A 25027-nucleotide genomic window follows, 5' to 3' on the forward strand; every position below is an offset into this window, starting at 1 on the left:
GAAAAGTTGTTATTTACATAAAACCAAGAGCCAGTGGGGCATCCAAAAGTTGAAGGGCTTTTGAGAACTCCGATGATGTTTTCTTTATTGTGAGATGGAAGCCAAGCTTGTGGCTCCAACCAAAAAATTTCCAGGTTTTGTAGTCGCTGTGGAGGTGGGAACAGGCAGTGGTCACCATGTGTGGCATGGGTTCTCGGACACAGGACCCTGGAAAGTGCATTCCTCCTTCTGTTCTTCCGGGGGCAGCCAGCACCCTGGCAGGTGAGGGAAGAAGTCATTGAGGGTTCCAGGAGCCACACTCACAGGCTGGAAGTGTCCATGGCAGTCACGAAGGATTCTGCCAGGGTTCAGGCCCATGGCATCCTCAGGTGCTGGAAAGCACTGGGAAGCAGGAGAAATGAAGGTGGGAGGAAGAGTGAACGCCCCTGCTAGAGGCCCCCTTCTGAGTCTCAGCATCTGCGTGGGCTGTGAGCCATTGCTTTGTGACTGACAGATCAGATGAGGGCTGTTTGTTTATTTTTCAAGTGATCCCATCAAGTTCTCCAATCACAGCCATAGCTACAAGGGCAAGCAGAGCGGGAAAGACACCTGTCACCCTTGTGCAGACACTGGTTTTACCAGCACTTGGCGGGCAGGGCAAGGCACCAGCTTCTGAATCCAGGTCACCTACAGTCTCTTTTTTCCTAGGCTGCCTCGGCCCGTTGCAGCCTGACTTGGCCCTGCCCCGGCACTCCCACAGTAGGCAGGATTGGAAAGGGCAGTGGCTGGCTCGTTGGCACAAAAGCCAGCCAGGAGGGTTGGGCAGGTGCTCCAGGGCCTGGGAGGAAAGAGTGGCGACCACACCATGCAGTGCCCTTCCCCTGTTTTGATTTGGTCATCATTGTCTGTATTCAGTCCCAAGCTTGTTGAGAACTGGGCCGGCATGGCTATTGAAGTTCTGTGGAACAGAAGCTGGTCTCTTACAGGGGTGTGGCTGAAACAGCAAAGGACTGGAAGGCGTATTAGTCATCTGTGCTGTGTAATAAATGACCCCAAAATGTAGCTGCTTAAAACAACAAACGTGACCGTTTCACAGCTTCTGAGGGTCAGGAATCAGGGAGCGGCTCTGCTGGGTGGTTCTGGCTCAGGGTCCCTCCTGAGGCTGCAGTCGCCTGGGCTGCAACATCTGCGGGCCAGGCCAGGCTGGAGGACCCACATCCGGAGGCCTCGCAAGTGGCTGTGGGCAGGAGGCCTCAGCTCCCTGCCACGGGAGCTCCCCGTGGCTGGTCCTATGTTGCCCCTAAGTGACTGAGCAGCAGCCAGGGCAGAGCAGGAAGCTCAGTGCCTTCGGTGACCTGGTCTCTGTAATTGCACTGTCCCTTCTGCCCTTTTTTCTGTTGACTAGAAATGAGTCACTAAAATCCAGCCCATTCTCACAGGAAGAGGAATTAGGCTCCACCTTTTGAAGGTGGTATCAAAGAGTTTGTGTTCGTGTTATAAACCGCAACACCTGACTTCTAATGCCAACTCCTCTTTAACTTCTGTGTAACCTTAGGCAAATCGCTCTAAATCTCTGGGCCTCAGTTTCTTCTTCCATAAAATGAGAGAGCTGATCCTATCTCTAATACCCTTCCTCTTAGCCCTCACACCCTCACACCTTCATTCATTCTGGGTATTTATTTACTAAACATTTACTCGGCTCTCTGCTAGAATGCCTGGGGAGTTTCAAAAAGACTGATGCCTGGTTTTAAGTCTCCCCTGGTGATGCTAGTGTGTGGGCAGGGTTGAAGGTCCTCCTCCTGGTGTCATAACCTGAAAATGTGATGTGCACGCAAATCACCTGGGGGTTTTATTACAATGCAGATTTTAATACCGGAGGTATCGGGTGTGGCCTGAAATTTGGCATTTCTATCGAGCTCCTGCGTAATGCAGTGCATCCCAGGGACCACTCTTTGAAGAGCAAGTTCCTAGATGCTGGAAGAAAGGCACAGAAATATAAAGATGATTCCCACCCTCACGGAACAAGGAAATCAGTTGGAGACAGAAAACATGTAGCCAGCACCATCAGGGCCTGACCGCCTGCCCAGGATGTGGCCCAGGCACCAGGACTGAGTCGGAGGGGGTGAAGAATCCCCCAGTGAGCCCGGTCCCGTCCGACCCTATGATTTCCCCACCATCAGCATCATCCCCTGTCCCCTCATCTCCACAGCAGGACACAGCATCAATCCAGATCCTCTGTGATCTTTGCAAGTCTTCCACAGGTTAGGTCGTTTTGCTGAACTGTAGTTATTTCCACAGAGAAAGAAAAGAATTAGCAAATGTATCACTTGTATTTGTTCAGTCATGTAGACTATTCTCCAGGTTAAACATCTCTTTAGTGAGCCTGCTTTTATTGGCGCCATGAACAAATTTAAGTGTGTTTTCTGAACTTATCTTCATGGAGTGAAATTCTAGGCTTATGGAAATTCTAGTAAAATATCTTTTAAAAACCTGAAAGTAACCATCATCCTAGCTTTTATTCTTTCTACCTTATGGTTTTTCTGTCTTCTCCACAGGGCCCTCTTCCTATCCCCTGAGCAGGAAGGAAGTGAAGTATTCGAAGAATCTTGGGCCTTGGTCCCCTGCCCCGCTCTGGTTATTCTCTCTCCCTGGGCCCAGTGCTGTGTGGCCTGCCTGCACTCCTGTCCACCTCCCTGCCCAGCCAGGCTCCCTGGGCACCGTCCAGGGGCTCCAGCTCCCAGACCATCTCCACTCGGTGTCCTGCCCTCCCTGTGCCTCCATGTAACCAAGGCGATGTGAGGATCCTCCTCACTTCATATCTCAGCCTCTGAAACAGACTCCTAGGTGAACTCTGGGTTCCCAGGTTCTCTTCGCACTAACCTTTACACACCATTAGTAAATTAATAGTCCTGAAATATTTCCTGCATCCTGTCACTGACTCCAAACATCTCATGTCTCCTGGTGTCCTAAAGAAGCTTCTGTAACTCAAATGCGTACCACCTGGGGTTCTGCCAAAAAGGCAGATTCTGACCCACTGGGCCTCAGGTAGGACCTGAGATTTTCCAGCTCTGAGGGGCTCCCAGGCGATGCTCCCCTCTCAGTGCAAAGTTCAAGCAGCAAGATTCTGCAGGATGAGGTCCCACTACCTATCCGTCATTTTCCACAGGGGAAAGTGTCTTCTGAGCCAGACTCATCACGTCACCCACATAACCAAGGCTCAGATGTCACCAAAGCCTGTGCTGGGCCGGCAAGCCCCTCCATTAGCAATTTCCCCACTTTTAACTGTGTTTAAAGAAATGTTTAAAGACATCTGAGTTGTATGTTCTTATGACCCAGATTGAACTCTGGATTCTCCTTGAAGCGTCCTCTAACTCAGTGATTCTTTTGCCCCTTTTTGGATCCCTGCACAAGTTAGCTCTTCATCACACACTGCCTTGCATTGTTATTAATATTTTGGGATTTTTGTTTTGTTTTGTTTTTGGTTTTGGGGTTTTTTTGAGACATAGTCTCGCTCTGTTGCCCAGGCTGGAGTTCAGTGGTGCGATCTCGGCTCACTGCAAGCTCCGCCTCCCAGGTTCACGCCATTCTCCTGCCTCAGCCTCCCAAGTAGCTGGGACTCCAGGTGCCCGCCACCACACCCGGCTAATTTTTTGTATTTTTAGTAGAGACAGGGTTTCACCGTGTTAGCCAGGATGGTCTCCATCTCCTGACCTCGTGATCTGCCCATCTCAGCCTCCCAAAGTGCTGGGATTACAGGCGTGAGCCACCGTGCATGGCCTATTTTATTTGATTTTGATTTTTTTTTTTTTTTACATGTTTCTGTCTTTCCAGCTAGCTGCTGAGACCCCTGGGACTGCAGCTCACACATCTTTCACTTCTTTTATATTTCTTTCAGCACAGAGATAGTGTTGTGCCTTTAGTAAGCACTTAATAAATATCTTTTCTTTAAATGACTCAAAGCAAAATTCCTGTACTTAATGAAAAATTAGTTTGAGAAATAAAGGGAATAAAAACAAAATTGAAACAGAAAGACCCCCCCTTTTACAGCCCTCCGTGAATAGCATATAAAGGTCTGCTTCATGCCAACATCCTCACCGAGTCCTCGGGGCCAGGACCTGTATGCCTTTGGAGGCCTGGCGTGGTGTCTGCCCATAAACATTTGAAAAATGCATGATTCCTGAGTTCATTAATCGTTCTCCTCTCACCGGAGACACAACCATCTGAACTTAGCCAGCACATACAGATCAATAGCAGCAAGAACAAGACCAAGAAAGTGGGTAATTTCAAATGAGGTCTTGGAAAGACAGAATCAAAGTACATATCTAAAAATAGGTGGGGCGGAGGTTGGAGCTGAGGGCAGAGAGAAGAGCAGAAAGAAAAGAAGGTTGTCAAAGCCAAGGTTCAGCTGCCGGAGATCAAGAGCAGCATAGGGCAGAGGAGCCTGCCTTCTTCATCAGCCTTGTTGAATCCAATTCTCAAGGAGCTAAAACCATGACTGTCACACAAGGTAAACTGTGCATCAGGGACTCATTCAGCTGCTTAATGAGGGATCCCTTGAGGTGGCCTCGCTGATTCCAGGAGCATCTGAGGAACGGAGTAAGTTAGGATAACAAAACTGCTTAAGGTCCCACAGAGCAATGAAGTCTTATAAACTTTGTGGTTGTCTTTTTTATCAGGCTAAAATCTGCAAGCTAACGTGTAACCCTACCGTGACTGGGATTTGGCCGAATAGCGCATAGCAGAGTGAAGCTCAGGTACACGCCCCTGGAGATGACATCATCTCAGGCAGGCCTGGGTCCCTGGAAAGCTAGTTTCCTTCCACATGACCTTATTTCCTAGCATTCGATGGCTTTTTGTGTCAGCATCTAGCTCTACCAGGGCTACCCAGAGTAAAGGGGGCAAATTCTGGGCACAGCAGTGGAGAAGAAAGAGCCAGCTCACTTCTTCCCTGACACCATGCCTGTGATCAGGAGGCACAACAGACAGACTGGTCACCACGTAGCCTTGGCTTGCCCTCTGAGCGCGCCTACCACCCTTCTGCTCCAACTCTCAACAAGCCAGAAGGTTTCTGTGGGCTCCATGTTACCTCCTCCTGGTTAGAACTGCTAGGGGGAAACCTCCCCAGACCGAACAGAAAGCACTACATCCCTGATTTGCAAAGCTTCAACCGTCAAAAGGACGCATGCGCCATTATTTTTCTATTCGGGATGCATAATCCAGAAAAAAAAAAGGGCTCAGAGACCTATGAGTTAAACCATTCCATCTCAAATGTTGAAGTATGTCTGGGTCAGCCCTGATTTAGTAGATCTAGGGGGCTCCAGGTTCTTCATTTCCAACAGGCCGTCTGGCGATAGTGATGCAGCTGGCCTGTGGACCCCACTTGGAGAAGAGACAGTTTCCACTAAAGTGAGAACAATGACAGTGCCTTCCCCAGGTGGTTGCTGTGAAAATCAGATGATATTGTCGCTGTGCAGCACTCAGCTCCATGCCAGGCTGACCTTCCGCCCTGGGCCTGGGACTGAGGCATTCTTGGGACAGTGGGCACATGGCCTAGCCTCAGTAACACGTCTCTCTATGATGTCTCCACGCGTCCTGTTCTGTGTGCACGAGCTGTTGTCTGCACCTGTGGCTGGGGCCCTCTGTCTCCGCAAAGCTGGATTTGACAGGTCTTAGACTCGCTAATCTTGAGGGTTTTCCATCTTTTGTTTCTGTGAAGTCACTGCTCTCAATAACATTGTTACATGAAGAGAAATTTATCTTGGTGGGTTCTTACTTTCCTTTTAAAAAATATCCACCTATGAAGCTCTCAAACAAGCAGAAATCCACCGTCTAGTTTTTCCCAATAGATTGTGTTATCGGAAGCTTTGAGGGATAAGGGGGAAAGAAATTGGTTTATGAAGTAAAATTGAAGCAATTAAAGGATCAAAATCACCTTAAATTTTTCTACAAAGACACACTCTGTCAGGCATGGACAGCCCCCTGCTCTTTCAAGTTTTATAGCCACCCCGTTTTGGCAGAAAAATTAGGAAGTCACTTGTTGTGCACAGGACTGTTGTAAACCTCTTTGATAATAAAAAAAGGATAAAAAGACAAGTAGGAGAGCCGTAAACACAAACTTTAAAGGCCTGGAGAACAGCAGGCTTCCCCTCCTCTGCTCCTGCTCTTAGCCCACAAGCCCTCAAACCATTTTCTACAGCACATTTGCTGCAACCTCAGGGACAACATGAACTATTGAAGTAAAAGAAAATTCTAGCCTTTGATATTCTTCATTTTTTTTTTCTGCTTTTCCCTGTGAAATATGAACCTACAACTGATTATCCCAGGGACTTGATCTCAAAAACATAATTTGGCCGGGTGCAGTGGCTCATGCCTGTAATCCCAGCACTTTGGGAGGCCAAGGCAGGTGGATCAGTTGAGGTCAGGAGTTCAATACCAGCCTGGCCAACATGGCAAAACTCCGTCTCTACTAAAAATACAAAAATTAGCTTGGCATGGTGGCGGGTGCCTATAATCCCAGCTACTTGGGAGGCTGGGGCAGGAGAATTGCTTGAACCTGGGGAGCAAAGGTTTCAGTGAGCCAAGATTGCACCACTGCACTCCAGCCTGGGCAACAGAGTGAGACTCCATCTCAAAAAGAAAAACAAACCACACACACACATTGGCTGGTCTTTGGGACAGACCCCAGTAAAGAGGGTCCTGCTCTGTCTTCCTTTCGCTTCACCATGTTTGTGGAGTTGTTTGTCCTACTCGGCAGTTTAGCCAAGGATAGTGGTCCCCAGGCAGTCAATCTTCCCTCCACTGTGCTCCCTTCCAGGGCTGGCACGTGGCCTCTGCCAGCAGGGAGCCCTGCATGTGGGCTCAGTAGCTTGGGAAGCCCTTCTCCACAGGCAGAGCCAACACAGCTGAAGCTCATTTTCTCAGAAACCCTATAGCCAAACACAGTAGTGCTCCTGAAGTCAGTAGGGTTTCCTTACTATTTGAATGCACTTGGGCACCACAGAACTCTCTGATGACTTCTGTTCAGACAGAAGTTGACCATTTCCTCATAGTCTTCAGGTTGAAAGAGCACCGGGTATGGCTGAGACCACAGGCTCTAACCCTGCATAACTGCACTGGGTCCCGTGACATGAGGCATAGGACTTCCTGTGCCCTGTGAGGAGTCACTCCACAGGAGCTCCGCCTGTGACTGGCCTCCAATACCACTGCATTTCTTAAAGCTTTGAAGGGACTTAATGCCAGTCTCTGCATAGTAAATCTAAACCCTTCACCCAAAGTTCATGTGTTAATTGCTAAGGTCATCTGACTTTAAAATATTGATAACAGAAATAACAAAGACGGAACTTGAGTAGGCAGCAACATGCTAGGCAGATAGGTCTTTGCATTCTTGAAATTTGATACATAAGATGGCAGAGGAGATAAAAGACCAGGAGGAGAGGCTTGCTTCAAAGTTGGTCTTATCAAAACACCTTGATATGTTAATGACTTTCTTTACAGAAGTTCAAGGCTATAAACTGCTTTAGATCCAAGGATATGGTGATGCTGAATGTTTTAATTGTGGTATTAACAGCCCCAGTTGTAAAAGGGAAGGTGTCACTCAGAGATGAGGGACAAGGCCCAAATTTTATAACTGAATTTAATTGGCACTGATTTGAGGTTGATAGTACCTGGTTTTTCCAGTTTTCAGGAAATACATCTTTGCCTGGGGGGGAGAGGGGGGAGCACAGAAGGGAAAGGTGGAGGGAGAGTACATGATGCAGGAGGGGAGGGGAGGGTGCTGCACATCAAAAGGCCCATCTTGAATTTCCTGTGATGTGCTAAAACCCCAGCCCCCCACCACCACATCAATGCACAGAGCAGTCACACCTCTCCTACATCAAAACCCAATTACTACACACCTAGGGAAGGTGCCCAGCTCTCCCACTGCAGCAGTCACCCAAATGAGAAGGAAGGAGGCACACAGACACCCAAAGGTAAGAGGAAAAGACCCAAAGCCAGTAGAGCCAAAGAGGAGAAAATCCTGATGGGGTGAAAACCTTCTAAGGATCTTCCTGTCTGTAATGTCTTTCTCTCCCCAAAAGACCTGCATCTGGGAACAACTGGGTCATTTATTATCTTTTTTTTTTGAGACAAAATCTCGCTCTGTCTCCCAGGCTGGGGTGCAGTGGCGTGATCTCGGCCTCCCAGGTTCATGCCATTCTCCTGCCTCGGCCTCCCAAGTAGCTGGGACTACAGGCGCCCGCCACCATGCCCGGCTCATTTTGCTTTTGTATTTTTAGTAGAGGCAGGGTTTCACCATGTTAGCCAGGATGGTCTCGATCTCTTGACCTCGTGATCCGCCTGCCTCTGCCTCCCAAAGTGCTGGGATCACAGGCGTGAGTCACCATGCCTGGCCCATTTATTATCATTAAAAGATGTAATCATGACACTCCGGACACTCAAAAAAAAAAAAAAAAACCACTACCCTTCACACACACACACACACACATGCACACACACACACGTGCTTCACGCACACACATACTTTTCTGAGTGGGTGGCATAATTAAAACATGTTCGGGGGAATATTAAAATAAGTTTTTAGAATGTTCACGTAAAAGGCAGGTTGTGCTTTTGAAGAGAGTCTTAGATCATTAAAAAAATGTTAAATGTTAAGCTGAACTTTATATGATTTAATTAGAATTAATGAATCGTTCCTTATTCCAGACGTGCTGTTGTTAAGTATGTTTTGTCATGCTACACGGTTTGTGGAATTATTTCCAAACATTTGGGGTCTGTGGCTCTCTGGAAGGTCTTCTGATTAGGAACCTCAGCTCTCTGGGTAGAAGCAAGCCAACGGCTGCTGCCTGCTGTCACTTAGTGAGCGCCGAGTGTGGTGTAAGGGAGAGTGTGGATTCCAGCCCTGGGAAGCTCTCCTGTGGACACGCCTCCAGCACTTTTTCTTTCTGGAATTGGAGTGCTATTTGCTGCTCCATTTGCTCAGAGAAAGCTAGTTCTTTCAACAGCAGTCCCTTTGTTGTTAAAAGATTATCCTCATTTCACTCACTGGTGACTGTGGTTTGGTTGGGTTTTTGGATTTTGTTGAGGTTTTTTTCCCCCCAAAGTACCTGATTTCCTCTTAGAGTAGGGACTTTTATTTCTCATATTTTGGGGTTCCTCTTCAGTCTAGGGAAGGATGGACAGCTCCATGACCTGATCCCTTTTCGTCACAGTTCCCTGTTAGTGGGACTGCTTTTGAGTCGTGGCATCATGTGGCAGAGACTGAGATTTGAACTGGAGTCCAGATGACCTGGCAGGGGCTTCTGGCTGTAGCACAGCTCACCGGTGGGACCTCAGAAAAGTCCTGGATCTCTCAGAGTCTCAGTTTCCCCAGGAGTAAATAAAAAACGTGCCCCATCTATATAAGCCTGGATGTTTTAAATTAGAACATTTCAGGGGGTGGGAGGGATCTGAAAGACTATCTTCTGTGCTGCCCAGTGGGGTAGGCACAGCCATATGTGTCTGTTTAAATTTAAATTAAGTAGAATTCATTAACATGAGAAACTCAGTGCTTCAGGGACACTGGCCACAGTTCAGGCTTGGCAGCCACAGCGGCCATAGTCCTGGACAGTGCCAGGCTCGGCTGCCTCAGCTGATGGTTGAGGAAAACAGTCCAAGAAGTGAGTCCGGGATTGGCCCGTGCTCCAGCCAGAGCTGATCCTACTGGCTCCTCGGTCCGTGGTCATCTGCTTCTGAGTGTGTGGGTGTCTCTCCAGCTAGCTCACACTTTCCTCCCTCTGCCTCATCTTCCCAAGAGAAGGAAGAGTCTACAGATGGAAGGGCCCCTCTTTGCAGGTTGCAGGCCCCAGGCCAGGCAGTCCTGTGATACCCACAGCCTGGGAATTGCCCAGAATTGGCCGCAACATTCTGCAGAGCTCCCAGGTTCATTCTTCTGTTGAGAGGGCTGCTGGCTTTTGCAGATCATGGAGCTTTATAAAACGGAGTCTCTAAAACCCCTCTTGTAATTGTCTTCTATCTTGACTATATTGCTGTCCACACCTGACTGTGCAGGTGCTATCATCCTGTAATTTTACAAGATGAAACCGTTGGGGTACACTGGGTAATGGGGGACATGGGATCTCCCTGTATTATCTGTATTATCTCTGTATTATCACGAACAAGTGCACATGAATCCACTTTCAAATAGAAAGCTTAATTTCTTTTAAATGTCCTTGTGCAATTTTTATAATTCGAATCTCTTAAATTTTAGAACGTCGGCTTTGGGCATCCTAGAAACAGATTTCGAAGGACCCTTGAAAGCAAACTGAATTCTTTTCCCATAGTTGCTGTGAACAATTTAACAGTGTGTGGTGCGTGATGATTTTTGCTTACGTAGCCCTTTTACATTGGCCACAGAATTTCAGATAAGAATACATCATGTAAAACTTCAGATGTATTTTCCCAAAACTGGAATATGTCTTTGTTGTACGACTCGTGCACACACTCAAACGGTTGAAGTTAGGGGTCTACAGCGGTTTGTGGCCTCTGCAGGGCTGGACAGGGGACTTACAAGTGACAATGAGTGAACTTCACTGACACAGAGCCACCAGACTTTGTTCAGTTCGATTGATCGCTGGCACAGATGTTCCTGACAAGGGTAAGACAAGTGCACAGTCAGCTTCCCTGTCCTTGGCATCTCTGTAGCTATCTCTCCTTATCTTAGAACAACACTGGGATTGTCTGCAGATCTCTTGTTTGTAGATCGTTGACAAAACCATTGAAGAGTGAGGATCTTTGGATTTCTGCTTTTAATTCAGCATCATTCTGTTGAGTCTCTTGGACAGAACAGTACTGCAGTTGATCTTGAAAAGAGTGTGTGTGCGATGGTGTCATGCCAGCAAGAGGTGGCCTTTGCATGGAAGGCCCTTGGATTGCGTTCCTTTTTCATCACTTACTGGTTGTTTGAGCTTTGACAATTATCCCAAACTCTTTAATCCTCCATTTCATTATCTGTAAGACAGGGACAACACTATTTCATAAGATTTTCCTGCGAATGAACTTTGGTTCACATGTGTGAAAGGCTGTGAGAGTGTCCGAGCATCTCAGTGCAATCTGCAATGCACTATCTGCCATCAGGGAACCCTAAGGAAAGCCTGGGGGGCTGCCTAGACAGGGAGTTCACAGTCTCACTTGGACATCTTTGTGGATTTCCTTCTGTGATTTACACAAAGAAAAAAGTCCGTCCAGGATTTTATCCAAACTGTTAGATTCTGGGAGAGGTGTCAGGAGAAACAGCTCATGACTTAACTTACGGCTGTGCTTCCCCTCTTTGATTTCCCTGAACACAACTAGAGTTTTTCTTACAAATATTAACTTGGAAAAATGAGAGTTGGCCCAGCCATGCTTGCTATGGACTCACGGCTTCCATTCGTTTCCAGCACAGGGGCCATTAGTGTGAAGCAAGGGTCTCTCTCCCGGGCTTAGGCCATGAGAGAGCAACAGCAGGTTAAAAGACCCAACATGGGCCTGATCACTTCTTACCTCTTCCAGGAAGCCTCCCCCAGGCTTTTCTGCGCCCACCCAAGGCTGAGTTGTGCCCAAGGCCCCTTGCATGAGAATGAATGTGTTCTGACCACAGAGTTTCAGAAAAGAAAACATAATTATAACACCATCTGCCAATGAGTGCTTATTTAATGTAAGTGTCTGTTTTTGCAGAACGTCCATAATCAAAAGAGTAGTTGAGCCTTTGGCACATAAATCTGACATAAGCAGCGGGAACCAGGAGCTCTACCTCCCTCTGAAGAGGGCCTGGCTGTGAGCAGGGCAGGACAGCCAAGGAGGGTGGCTGGTCCCAGAGAAGCTGTGCTCCAATGCTGGCTCCTCCCTGCCTACCTCCACTGCTGTTAGGTGCACCGGACGCCCCTGAGTGAGCGAGGGGAGGCCAGCCTACACTACTGTGTCCTGAGGGCAGAGGTCCCCAGGCTGCAGTGTGTCTCCCCCTCTTAATTATTTAGGAGGGAAAGGGCTGGCAACTGTTCCCTTTCTTGAATCTGTTTCTTTATCCTTTCATTAAAAATTGTGGTCATTCTTCTTTTTCTCTCTGGGCCTCCAAAACCCAGTCAGGGTCAGGCCCAAAGGTTCTGCAGCGGGGGCCACTCTGCAGGGCCTGCTCCAGTGCTGGTCGGGAGGTGGCCGAGCATTTCTGCATCCATGTGTGCTCACACGCCATTCATTTATACGCCTGACCTCTGACCCAACAATTCAACCACTGGGACTCTATTCTAAGGAAATAATTAGAAGTCTGTCCACTGTGTCTTTTATGTACCTTGTGGCATTCATTATAATAGTGAAAAACATTGAAATAAAGTTGAATGTCCAACCTTAGGGGATACTCTTGCTACATTCACACGGTGGAATACTATACAGCCATGTTCCTGAAGAGTATTTCAAATGAAGAGGCTCATTAAATCCTTAAGCAAACAGGATACAAAACTCAATATACAATATGACTCCTAATGATATATCTATATATCTATACATAATAAAAGGAAATATATCAAAATCTCAATAATGTTTCCATATGGTAGGACCAGCAGTGATTTTTAGTTTTCTTCTTTATACTTTGACATACTTGAAAACTTTTTACAATTAGTATATACCGTTTTTATAATCAGGAAAATGTGAAAAACACTGAAAAACCTATCAGTGACTGAGCCAGTGTGGTGGAAGTTGTCGTCCACTAAAATTCTGGTATCCTGTATTTTGGGGGAGCACCGCAGGTGAACCCATAGAGGTACTCATCAGCAAGAACGTCTTGAGAACATAGACCACCCCCCACTAAACATTCTGAGGCAGTGATCACTTTTTTTGTTCAGACAGTCTCTTAGGAAAGTGTCAAACCAGATCCTAAAAACACAGAGTTAAAACCTTAGGGAATCCTCAGTTTGGGGCTGCTATGGACAAATAGAGAAACTGCAACCCCGGGGATAACTGGTGGTTGCCAGGACACCCAGGCCAGACTGAACCAGGGCTAGAATCCCCACCCCGCTCCTCTTAGCACCCTGTCCTATCAGTGGACCCAGCCACAGGGTGTGCAGGGTGGACAGGCCAGCACCCAGCCTCCCTCTTGGGAGGGCACTGCTTTCTCAGAGCCACCGTGGCCGCGTTAGTGCATCGTGACATTGACTGAGTGGCTGCCGACTAGCATGTTTTAAATGGAAAGGGACCATGTAGTATAGCACTACGTAACATGGTCTAGGCTGGAGAATGTCATGTAGGGCAGGTGTTGGTTTTGCGTGGATACATGTGTGCTTGTATGTATGTGTAAGTGTGTTTAGAGAAGGCTTGAGTTTCTTGAGAGACCTGTGGAAAAGCTGGTGTCTCGGAAGACACGTCTTTCTCATTTTCAGCCAGCGCTCCTCATCAAGCTCCTGAATCCCCTGCAGACATTTGGCTCTCAGAAGGCAGATGTACGCTGGGGAAAGGCAAAATCCCCACTGCCCACTGCCCCGGCAGCCATTCACCGGGTATCCAGAGCTGAGACCCAGGGCACATGCCACATCTGGCACTGGCCTGGCTGGAGCCCCAAGGGTGTGTGAGGCCCCAGCTCCCCTCAGTCCCATGACTGCTGTGAGAACCAGGTCCCTTGGAAACCTGACAACCTGAGTCATCTTGGCACAGGTTTTAAGCATCACAGAGAAACAAAGCATTGAAAGATGCAATATTCTGTTCGTGAAAGACCCAGGAGGACATGCACTGGGTTGGAGCAGGGAGAGCCCCAAGTCACAGCACAGCGTCCCCTGCATTGCAGACACTGAGGAGCTCTGATTTCTCTGCTGCGTGTCTTGCTCTTTGGGAAAACAAATCTCCAACACCAGATCATCTCTCCATCCCCAAGGCTATGAAAGTTCCCAGATCCCAGACCACACGGCTCCACAGGCCATCATCTGCCCCTCTGCACAAACTTGGCCTTGCAATGGCCCCATCAGCTTTACTGAAGCCTTGGCTTCCCTCAGGCCACCTGCCACCAGCATGCCGCATGTACACTGCATTAATCACGATACTAACTCTTCCAGAGTCAGGAATTCATGGGAAGCCACAGAGAGCTAGTGTTGACACACATATTTTTCTGGCTCTAGCCCACTTTCTAAGCATGATTTTGGGAGCACAGTGTCCCGTTCTTCATGGGTGCCAATTCCAATGGCCTCAGCCACTGGCCGTGGAGGCCACTTCATGAGGACTTGCAGGACAGTGGCATTCTATGATGTGGATGTGGCTCTCAGTTTCTCTCATGAACTGTGTTGTCACCTGCCCCAAACCTGGTGCCATTTCCCAGCCAGCCATGAGCCTGGAAAGCCCACTATCTCTGGCTGACACTTCCAAGTGGCCGTAAGGTCACAACATTCGACAAAATCAGAAGCTTTGCTCTTGAGCTTTAGGTCTCCTGGGCCAGATATCTTGGGGTGTTCCAACAAAAGTCACCTGCAGAGGCCTGAGCTGGACTGGGGCCTCTTAACCACAGAGACTGACTCCTGGCTCTGCCATTGCTAATGGAGTGGCTATGGGGTGCCCTCCCACTGTCCTTCTGCCCTCTATGCTGTGCGTCCTGGTCCAGTGTCTTGCCGTGCCCCCCAGTTCTGCCCCCTGCCTGAGCACACTCACCCTGTGAGCCTTCCGCCTTAGCCCATGGAAGGCACTGGCCTGGGTTTTGTTGTTGTTTTTTTTTTTTTCCTGCTAAAGGAATGACTATTTCATGGTTATTAATGAAAGTGATAGCAATTCCCTGTGTATTTATCTTAGATTATGTGGTCGTTACGAGCTGAAGTACCTCAAGCAGCCAGTCTGCGGTTGATTTGAAAACAGGCGAGTCTCAACAGTGAGCTTAAGGAAAGGTGTCAGGTATAAATCTTGTCTTCAAACAGCCAGGGTGCATTCCAGACTTCAGAGACACTTCTTTGTATAAAGGCCCTTTTTTTCTCTCCCGCCTTTCTTTTTCTTGGGCCTGGAGGAGGATGAAAGTGCAGGGGTGTGTGCGTTCGTTTAGTCTGATAATGAGGGTGAGGCTCACGGGCATGGTAATTTGGCAGCTTTGGCACTTCCTGTAACAGTTTTGATTTTTTTTTAATCCGAAGGGCTGCTTAAAGACAAGCATTTTTTGTTAAACTGCTGGTAGTTCATTTTATGCAGGAACTGTGCAATTAATCTTGTTTATATTAAAGAGACAGGTTGCTTTTGTCAGCTTTCCTGCGCTATAATTAATGAAGATCAAAAACGTTACAAAAACATAATATTTAGCTTAATGCAGATGAGGCTAGGCAACAGCTGCATCAATTAGAGGAGCAAAAGGGGAAAGAAATACCCTTTGCTTCGGAATAACTCGGATGCATGAAAAAACACGGATTGTGAGGCTCCTCACCTCCGCTCGCTGGTAGGCCCGGTGAAGGATGGGGTTTGGACGTCAAATAGTTTGTAAGGCCACACCAATTATGTTGTAAATGCAGTTGGAGGCACCTACACTTAACCCACGTTTATCCAGGTGTGTGGCTGTAGATTAGAAGCATGGAGCCTGAGGACCTCTGCGGCAGAGGAGGGTGAAGAAATCAGATGGCAGGCAGAACCTGATAGAACCATCCAGCCCGCTGGAGGGCCTCCATGAGCCTGGGGCCACTTGATTTATAGCTCTCTATTTGAAGGACTGTCATGAGAAACCAAAACAGTGATTAGATATGCCCAAACAGATGGCATTACCTGCCCGTGACTTCCTAAACCAGTGACTAAGACCTTTGGCTTCCGCAAGGGAGTTCAAACAGGGTCATCTCTGCCGATAAACAACAGGCTTTGCTCTGTCTCATGAAGTGAAGGTGAACAGCTACCTGGGAGCCCACCAGAAATTTGGTGGAGCTGCAGTGTGAGGGCTGGAACTGGCTGTCAGTGGCACCCAGGCCAGTTACCTCACTTAGATTTCAAGGAATTAAGGCCTGGGGAAAGTGTAGAGATGCAAGTCCCATAGTTAGAGAGCCTTGGCTGGGCATGGTGGCTTACGCCTGTAATTCCAGCATTTTGGGAGGCCGAGGCAGGCAGATCACCTGAGGTCGGGAGCTTGACACCAGCCTAACCAACATGGAGAAACCCTGTCTCCACTGAAAATACAAAAAATTAGCCGGGCATGATGGTGGGCACCTGTAATCCCAGCTACTCGGGAGGCTGAGGCAGGAGAATCGCTTGAACCTGGGAGGTGGAGGTTGCGGTGAGCTGAGATCGTGCCATTGCACCCCAGCCTGGGCAACAAGAACAAAATTCTGTCTCAAAAAATTCAAAGAGCCTTCACCTTTTCTGCTGAGCTTCAAAACTTGGGATCCTAATCGTAAAAGTCCAGGACAAGGAGGGATATGCAAAATGAATCATAACCCAAATATTTTCAGCAAATTCTGGTGACACAAGAAGGCAGCTGAGCAGATGGAAGGAAGTGCCCATAATCGAGCATCTATGAGGGAAATGTCACTGTCAGTCAACCATCTAACCAGAAAAGCACCCAAGGGAGCCTTGCGCCTTGCCAGATTTCAACGTCATGTGAAGTTTCTTGGCTACCCAGAATGCACTGGTAAACATCAGAACCTGCTGGCGTGAGAGACTCTTGGTGCAACAGAGGGATTTGAGTGGCATCAGGAATGCCAGTATTCTAAACCAAATGGTGTTCCTACCTGAAACCAAACCAAAGTCATCTCCAAGTTTTAGAGGACACCTCTACAGGCATCATAACACTCTCATGCCCTTTAACTTCTGCTCTTCAGAATGTATAAAAAGGGCATCTCCAGCCAGGCACAAAGATGTTCATTGCAACTGTATTTATGAGAGTGAAAATTGGGAACCAACCTGAAGGGCAAACATTAGGGGATTGGTTGATTTAATTATGGCTTGTGCATATGATGGGATACTTCAGTCCATTAAAAAGGCTGTCGTTAAGAATAATTAAGACAATAGGGAATGAAATAGTCAAACCACAAGTAGCCCGAACAGTGTTTTAATTTAATTTAATTTATTTTTTTGAGACAGAGTCTCAATCTGTCGCCAGGCTGGAGTGCAGTGGCACAATCTCAGCTTATTGCAAGCTCTGCCTCCCGGGTTCACGCCATTCTTCTGCCTCAGCCTCCCGAGTAGCTGGGACTATAGGCACCTGCCACCACGCCCGGCTATTTTTTTTGTATTTTTTTTTTTAGCAGAGACAGGGTTTCACCATGTTAGCCAGGATGGTCTCAATTTCCTGACCTTGTGATCCGCTTGCCCTGGCCTCCCAAAGTGCTGGGATTATAGGCGTGAGCCACTGCGCCCAACCTCTAATTTTATTTTTTGTTGTTGTATTTATTTATTTTTTGAGACAGAGTCTCATTCTGTCACCCAGGCTATAGTGAGTGGTGTGATCTTGGCTCACTGAAACCTCCGCCTCCTGGGTTCAAGTGATTCTCCTGCTTCAGTTTCCCAAGTAGCTGGGATTACAGGCATGCACCACAATGCCATGTTGGCCAGGCAGGTCTCGACCCCTGACCTCAGGTGATCTGTTCACCACGGCCTCCCAAAGTGCTAGCATTACAGGAGTGAGCCACTGCACCTGGCCTAATTTCATTTTTTAAAATGTATATATCTTTTAAGATATATACATCTCTACAAATAAGGGACTGAAAGAAAATGCCAAAACCCAAAACTGATGGGTTATGATTTTATTTCCTCTTTATATTTTTCTTTTATTTTCCAATTCTTCCATAATTGGAAAATAATTATATTACCTTGCATTCATTAGCATTTACTGTTGTAAATACTTTATACACATCATCTCATTTAATTTCTCTCATTAATCCTCACATTCTGACCTAGGTTCTATAAATATCATAATTTTACTGATAAGACAACCAAAGCACAGAGAGATTTATTACTTGTCCAAAGTTGCATAGCTAGTAAATTAAGCCCAGATTTGAACCCAGGAAATCAGACATCAGACTCCTGTTCTTATAATCACTACCCTTTAATGCTATTATTAAAATTAGTTGTGAGCACTTCCCTGGGGGAGAAATGCCAGTCACTCACAGCCTGGTGGGAGTTCCTGTATAAGATTATCTTCCTGGCCGGGTCCAGTGGCTCACACATGTAATCCCAGCACTTTGGGAGGCTGAGGCAGGTGGATCACCTGAGGTCAGGAGTTCAAGGCCAGGCTGGCCAACATTGGTGAAACCCCATCTCAATTAAAAATATATATATAAACAAAAATTAGCCAGCCATGGTGGCGGGCGCCTGTAATACCAGTTACTCAAGAGGCTGAGACAGGAGAATCACTTGAACCTGGGAGGTGGAGGTTGCAGTGAGCTGAGATTGCACCACTGCACTCCAGCCTGGGCAATAGAGCGAGACTCTGTCTCAAAAAAAAAAGATTATCTTCCCAGTGACAGATGCTTGAATAAAAGTTATTGAGGGAATGGGACAGAGGAAAACAGAGACACAGAGACATAGAATTCAAGGACCATATATACCAGGCACAGGGCTGGGTGCGATGAGCTTTGACTAAGATGAAAAGAGCAAAGCACGTGGCTCACAATTTTGCCAAGGAGAGTGGGTGGGGAGCCTTTTCCAAGGATACTTTCAGGACTGGTGGCCACATAATGGGATAGAGACCACCACACCTGTCCAAAGTTAGCAGGCCGAGAGAGGGCAGGTTGGTTGCAGAATGCCTGTGAAATTCCTTTAAGTAATGAGCTATTCAAATGGTAAACATATACATTAAGATGGGAAAATGGCAGCCCATGTATCTTGGGGTATAGATCTTGATGTATAGCCATCTGCCCACACACCACCATCCGCTGCTGGTCTCTGGAACAGGATCTTCCATTCTAAAGAGAAAATGATCTAGGACACAGCGTGGAAATGCCATCTATGTTATCTAGGTTGCTATAACTGCAGGATTTTATAAGAAGGTGGTGAGGGAATTGGTGGATAAGGTGTGTCACTTTTCCTCACTGAGAGACTATAGCAAGAGATCGTAGAGGGGATAGTCTTACACAAAGAGAGGGACTCCTTTAATTCTCTTTGTCTGACCCTAGAAGACTTATCATGCTTTTCAGGAGCAACCTAAGAAGTTTTAGGATCTTGATAATCTTTAGTGTCTCACTCATAATATGTAGAAAAACATTTCAAAGGATATCCATATTCTTGATCCTTCTTACCAGTCTGGTTCAACTTCATTTGACTCTTGGGCACCCAAATGGTGTTAAAGAGCAGAGGAAAGGCTCAAAGCCTCAGAACCATTTTCTCCTGCCTAACTGGCCTCTCCTCCCGCCAGTTTTCTGGTGCTTCCTTTTTGTTTCCGTTGCCACCAGCCTACCTTAGGTCCTTGTTCACATGGCTGCCTCAAGGGTCTCATCAGTCACATTCATCAGACAATGACACCACCAAATTAGTCTTCCTAGAAAATCATCTGGTTGTGTCCTGGTCCACCAAAAACAACTCTAGAACTGGACAAGTATGGGAGGTAACTGCAACTGTCATCAGGCATTGGACAACAAACAGCACTGGACCGTGATCCTTAAGAAAAGTAAAATGTACCCATTCACCCCGGCTTCCTAGCCAGAGGGAATTTGTAGACTGCAGTGAGACCAAGCAGGAAGGATGTCTTAATGAAATGAAGAGGCAGAGTTTGGAGATAAAGTATCTAGAATTTGTGGAAGAGGATACCAGAGAAGAGAGTGATGCACAGAAAAAAAGTTCCAGAAATCAGCATGAAGTTTACCTGTGGGTCTTGGCCAAGACTCGGCACAAGCTAGCAGACAACAGAGAGCAGCTGTTGTGGGCTAAGGGCTGAGCAGAGAGCTCAGATGCCTCACAGGGATAGGCAATTCTGAAGCATCGGCTTAGCCAGAATGCAGAAAGCTCAGCTACCACTTGGAGCATCCAGTAGAGACTCCAAGAGCACAGATGGATTATTTGTAACACAAAGGATGAATGCTTGAGGGGATGGATACCCCACTTTTCATGGTGTGGTTATTACGCATTGCATGCCTATATCAAAATATCTCACATACCCCATAAATATATACACCTACTACATACAGACAAAAATTTAAAAAATTTTTAAAAAGACCTCAGAAAGTCTATACCTCGGGAATAAGGATAATGTCTTGGAACTAAAAGCAAAACCATAAATAGACCAACCCTAATAAAGAAAAAAGTCAAGCCTGACAGGTTCAGGAGGATCTTCCAGTAATTTGACACTTGCCCAGAGTAAAACTCAGTGCTATTTAAAGTAGATTCCACATATCATTACGATGTCTGGCATATGATAAAACATTACCACACATATGAAGAAGTAGGAAAATGTGACCCATAATCCAAAAATAATGAATTCAATAGAAACAGAGCCCAGGATAATCCAGATGTTGGAATTAACTAAGACTTTAGAACAACTCATATTAATATGTTCAAGGATTTAAAGAAAAAGTTGGATTTAATCAGTCAATAGATGGAGAATTCAGCAGAGCAAGTGAGAGTATTTTTTAAAAAGGAAATCCTAGAAGTGAAAAGTATATCTGAAATGAAAAATTCACCAGAAGGGCTTAACAATGTATTGGAGGCTGTGGAAGAGAGAAGCAGTGAATTAAAGTCAGATCAATTGAACCTTCCTAATCTGCATAATAGAGTATTTAAACAATTTCATCATGTCCTCATTATTCAGAAATCCCCCTCTCCTATCTTGTGTACTTAAAGGAAACAAAATCCTGATATTTAAGGTATTTTGTAATTAGTCACCAAACTACCTTCTACCCAATCTCCCAATCCCCTTCACATTCACCCATTGTTTCAACCAAATCAATAAACAAGCTGCCCCAGGACCTGCACCTCCCGACTTTGGCCCCTCCACGCATGGTGCTCATACCTGAAATTCTCTCCCCTCTTTCAGGTCCTTGCGATGATACCAAATGCCACCATTTCGCCATTGAAACTTTCTTCAATGTGCCTAACTAGCAATGTGATTTCTCCCTTTTGACCTTCCGTCAAACAAACAAATGAAAAAACAAAGCAGTAACAAGAGAAGAAAAAACCATGCTTTTCTTCTTTGTGAAAATATTCTTGGTCCTGCCTGCATGGTCCTTTGTCTAGGATCTAAGCCCTCTTATTAGACTGTAAGAGTGTCAAGGGCAAGTCTGTGTCTTACTCATCATTGTACACCATTCGGTACGTCAAGAGACCTTGTGAAGATCATAATGTCTGCCGAATTAATTGAAATATAACTGTGATTTGAGAAGATAGTCCATAACACAGGCATTGGTTCTGATACAGTGTTGCCAAGAGCTTTCACTGCATATCATAGATCTAAGAGAACCTCATGGACTAGCAGAAATGGAAGAACTTTTAGAATGATCTAAAAGAACTTTTAGAATGATCTAAAATAAGACCCTCATTTTACAGTTAAAGAAATTGCAGGCTTTAGTGAAGTGTCTTACCCAAGGCCCCATCCTGATCCAGTGCCCTTCCCTGTAAACCATATCACCTTTATACCTGTGCCAATATCTATACAGGATTGCATATAGGATTTGGAACAATAAATTTAAACACACATTTAAATTTTGACAAGAGTAAGCCCCTCCCATCAAGCTGTGCTTTATATGAAATTCATTCCAATTTTCCTGGAGTTCACTACCTGCTAGTACAATAATCACATAAGACATCCTGGCCTTTCTGGTCGAATTCCCGTATGACCTTGGACACAATGCTGCCCAGCTAACAGAAATAATTGATGGTGCAGTTCTTTGTGACCATTTGCTAAGTTCAGAGTTTCTTCAGTACCTGTACAGTAGTGTGGTCATTGGAATTACATGGCATTGGCCTGGACAAATGCAGAAGACCGATATTAAGACCCTCCAAGACATAGCTGCTACAGGGGGAACTGAGCTCATATAACCAGGAGAAGGGGAAAGATGGGTTTCTGAAAAAAGGCTTCAAGTTACATAGAATCCTCTCGGGATGCTGAGAAACTCCCAGGGCAGGTAGTTATCAGCCTGGTGAGCAAGTGCAAGAAATAACTGGATTATGAGAGGCCTGGCTCGCAAGTGGCCCCTTCAATACAGAAGCATCAGTGCTCCCAGATGCTGCACAATGGACAGCAGACAAAGGCTGCAGCTGAGTCCCCCACCTGGCAGCTACCCTTGGTTGAAGAAGCCTGCCTCATGCAAGGTCACACCTCTTCCTGGAGACCTGGTTAATGTGGATGTGTGAAGGCCTGGGCCCCTTGCTCCAGTTCAGGACAGCTCTGTAGGGCCATCCCTGTGCTGAGAATGTATTGCCCCTTCTGCCAACAGTGTTGATTCCAAAGTTTCTGATAAATATCTCGCACTTACATCTCCAGCCCAAGATCTGATTCCTGGAGAACTGGACTCATGAAAGGAGCAAGGGCAGGGATGAAGGCTGAAGGCAGCTCCAGCAGAGCAGAGGGGACAGCACATGGCTGTGTGTTACATCCAGAATGCAGACTTGGAGCCTTGTGGTGTTCAGGATGAAGTCACACACTGTCCAGCTTTCAGCCACATCATGTCAGAATATGAACGAATAAACAATCTCTTGTGCTTCCTGGTTGATCTGGCCCTGGCTGGCTCAAGTGCTGTTAAACACCATCAGCCCTGTAAACAGAGATACAACATGCTCTACATAAAGACATCACATCTAAATTAGCTACAGGCAGTGGCATGCACCTGTAGTCCCAGCTACTCTCCAGGCTGAGGCGGGAGGATCATTTGAGCCCAAAAGTTTGAGGCTTCAGTGAGCTATGCTTGATTGAGAACCCCATGTCAAAAAAAAGAAGAGAGAAAAGGAAAGAAAGAAAAAAAGAGAGAGAGAGAGAGAAGGAAGGAAGGAAGGAAGGAAGGAAGGAAGGAAGGAAGGAAGGAAGGAAGGAAGGAAGGAAGGGAGGGAGGGAGGGAGGGAGGGAGGGAGGGAGGGAGGGAGGGAGGGAAGGAAGGAAGAAAGACAGAAAGAGGAAGAAAGAAAGAGAAAGAAAGAAGAAAAGGAAGGAAGAAAAGGAAGGAAGGAAGAGAGAGGAAGGGAGGAAGGGAAAGAAAGAGAAAAAAGACATGACGTCTTAGATGGCTGTCATCTGTTCTGCCTTGTAGGGCTGAATATGTCCCTTCGTGTGCTGCATTCACTCTTCAGCCAGCAGACCCCTCCTGGGGTCATAAGTGCCCCTCCCCATGGCACCATGTCCAGGCCGCACTAAATGAATAAACCGTCTGACAATTGATTTGTCCAGTTTGCTTCACCCAATCTCCACAGTTCCCCCTACTCCCAAATACATTTGTTACTTCAAAAACCTCAGGAAATGAGGGCATTGGCCTCCATGAGATCATAGAATCTTTGATTTGGAAGGGACATATTACTCGGAGGTTATTTTCCAGTCACATCTGCTTCTAAGGCACCATGAAGACCTAGCCCATGATAAATCACTGGCTACATACATCATCATCATAACCGAGTCACTCTTTCTCTTTGGAGTTTGAGAAGAAATAAGGACATGCATGTTCCATATGGCACACAGGACCGGGGTTCAGTGGCCTCTCTGGTTGGGTGATTAGTTCCTGCAGCCCCAAACCAATCCTCCCACCTCAGATGATTATGTTTTATGAGCAAGAGGGAGAAATCTCATCACATTTTTAGGAAAAAAAAAAGATTTTATGATGCAATTAATTGCAAGTCATGCACTGGTTTGGAGGGTGTTTTCTAAGACTTGATGGCAGCAGGAAGTAGATGTCCCCATAGAGTTGTGGGATGCAGTAGGCAACATCATTCAGAGCCAACTGCAGGCTCAGGCCAAACACAGCTGTTTGTCAGCACAAGATGCCCAAGCTGTATCTTCCCACTAACTGAAAAGCAAAATTATCCAATATCATGCATGTGAATATTAATGCATTGCTTTTCTCTTTAGAATAATTAATACTTGTATTATTGCTTTTATTAAAAATAGCCAATGTTAGCCAGGCTTGGTGGCTCACACTTCTAATCCTAGCACTTTGGGAGGGCAAGGCAGGTGGAACACTTGAGCCCACGAGTACAATCCCAGCATGGGCAACATGGGGAAACTCCATCTCTGCAAAAAACTACAAAAAAATTAACCAGACATGGCGTTGCAAGCCTGTAGATTCAACTACTCAGGAGGCTGAGGTGAGAGAATCACTTGAGCTCTGGAGGTTGAGACTGCAGTGAAGCCATGATTATACCACTGCACTCCAGCCTGGGTGACAGAGTGAGACTTTGTCTAAAAACATATGTGTTTTTAACTAATTTTTTTAGTTTTTTAGTGATGGGGGTCTCACTATCTTGTCCAGACTGGTCTTGAACTCCTGGCCTCAAGTGATCATCCTGCCTCAGAATCCCAAAGTGCTGGGATTATAGGCATGAGCCACCATGCCCGGCCAACTCTACTTTTTAGTATATGATGATTTGTCTCTGTTTCCCCAGCCAAATCTCATCTCAAACTGTAATCCCCACATGTCCAGGGAGAGACCTAGTGGGAGCTGGTTGGATCATGGGAGCAGTTTTCCCCATGCTGTTCTCATGATATTGAGAGTGGTTTTCCCCATGCTGTTCTCATGATATATTGAGTTAGGTCTCATAATATTTGGTTATTTATCATGTCTGGCGCTCCCCACTTCACACTCTCTCTCTCTCCTGCCACCATGTAATACGTGCCTTGCTTCCTCTTTGCCTTCTGCCATGATTCTGAGTTTCTTGAGGCCTCCCAGCCATTCAGAACTGTGAGTCAATTAAATCTCCTTTCTTTATAAATTACCCAGTCTCAGGTAGTATCGTTATAGCAGTGTGAGAACGGACTAATACAGAGAATTGGTACTGGCAGAGTGGGGTACTGCTATAAAGACAACCTGAAAATGTGGAAGCAACTTTGGAACTGAATAACAGAGGTTGAAACAGTCTGGAAAGCTCAGAAGAAGACAGGAAGATATGGGAACGTTTGGAACTTCCTACAGACTTGTTGAATGATTTTGACCAAAATGCCAATAGTGATATAGACAATGAAGTCCAGGCT

General features: G+C 46.3%; 1 protein-coding gene across 4 annotated transcripts in view; it reads left to right on the plus strand.

Annotated features, from left to right (window-relative positions):
• LOC105471842 (ectodysplasin A receptor) overlaps window positions 1–25027 on the plus strand; it is a 94250-nt gene that overhangs the window by 13755 nt on the left and 55468 nt on the right. For 2 of the 4 annotated variants that reach the window (XM_011724607.2, XM_011724608.3), the window contains exon 1: window positions 7780–7949. The exons of the other annotated variants lie outside the window; for them this stretch is intronic. In XM_011724607.2, coding sequence (XP_011722909.2) covers window positions 7824–7949 — 126 coding nt within the window. In that variant the 5' untranslated portion in view covers window positions 7780–7823. Of the gene's footprint in view, window positions 1–7779; window positions 7950–25027 lie in introns of those variants that run through there. 4 annotated transcript variants of the gene reach the window in all.

This window comes from Macaca nemestrina, chromosome 13 (genome assembly GCF_043159975.1).
Source record: "Macaca nemestrina isolate mMacNem1 chromosome 13, mMacNem.hap1, whole genome shotgun sequence".
Lineage (NCBI taxonomy): Eukaryota > Metazoa > Chordata > Mammalia > Primates > Cercopithecidae > Macaca > Macaca nemestrina.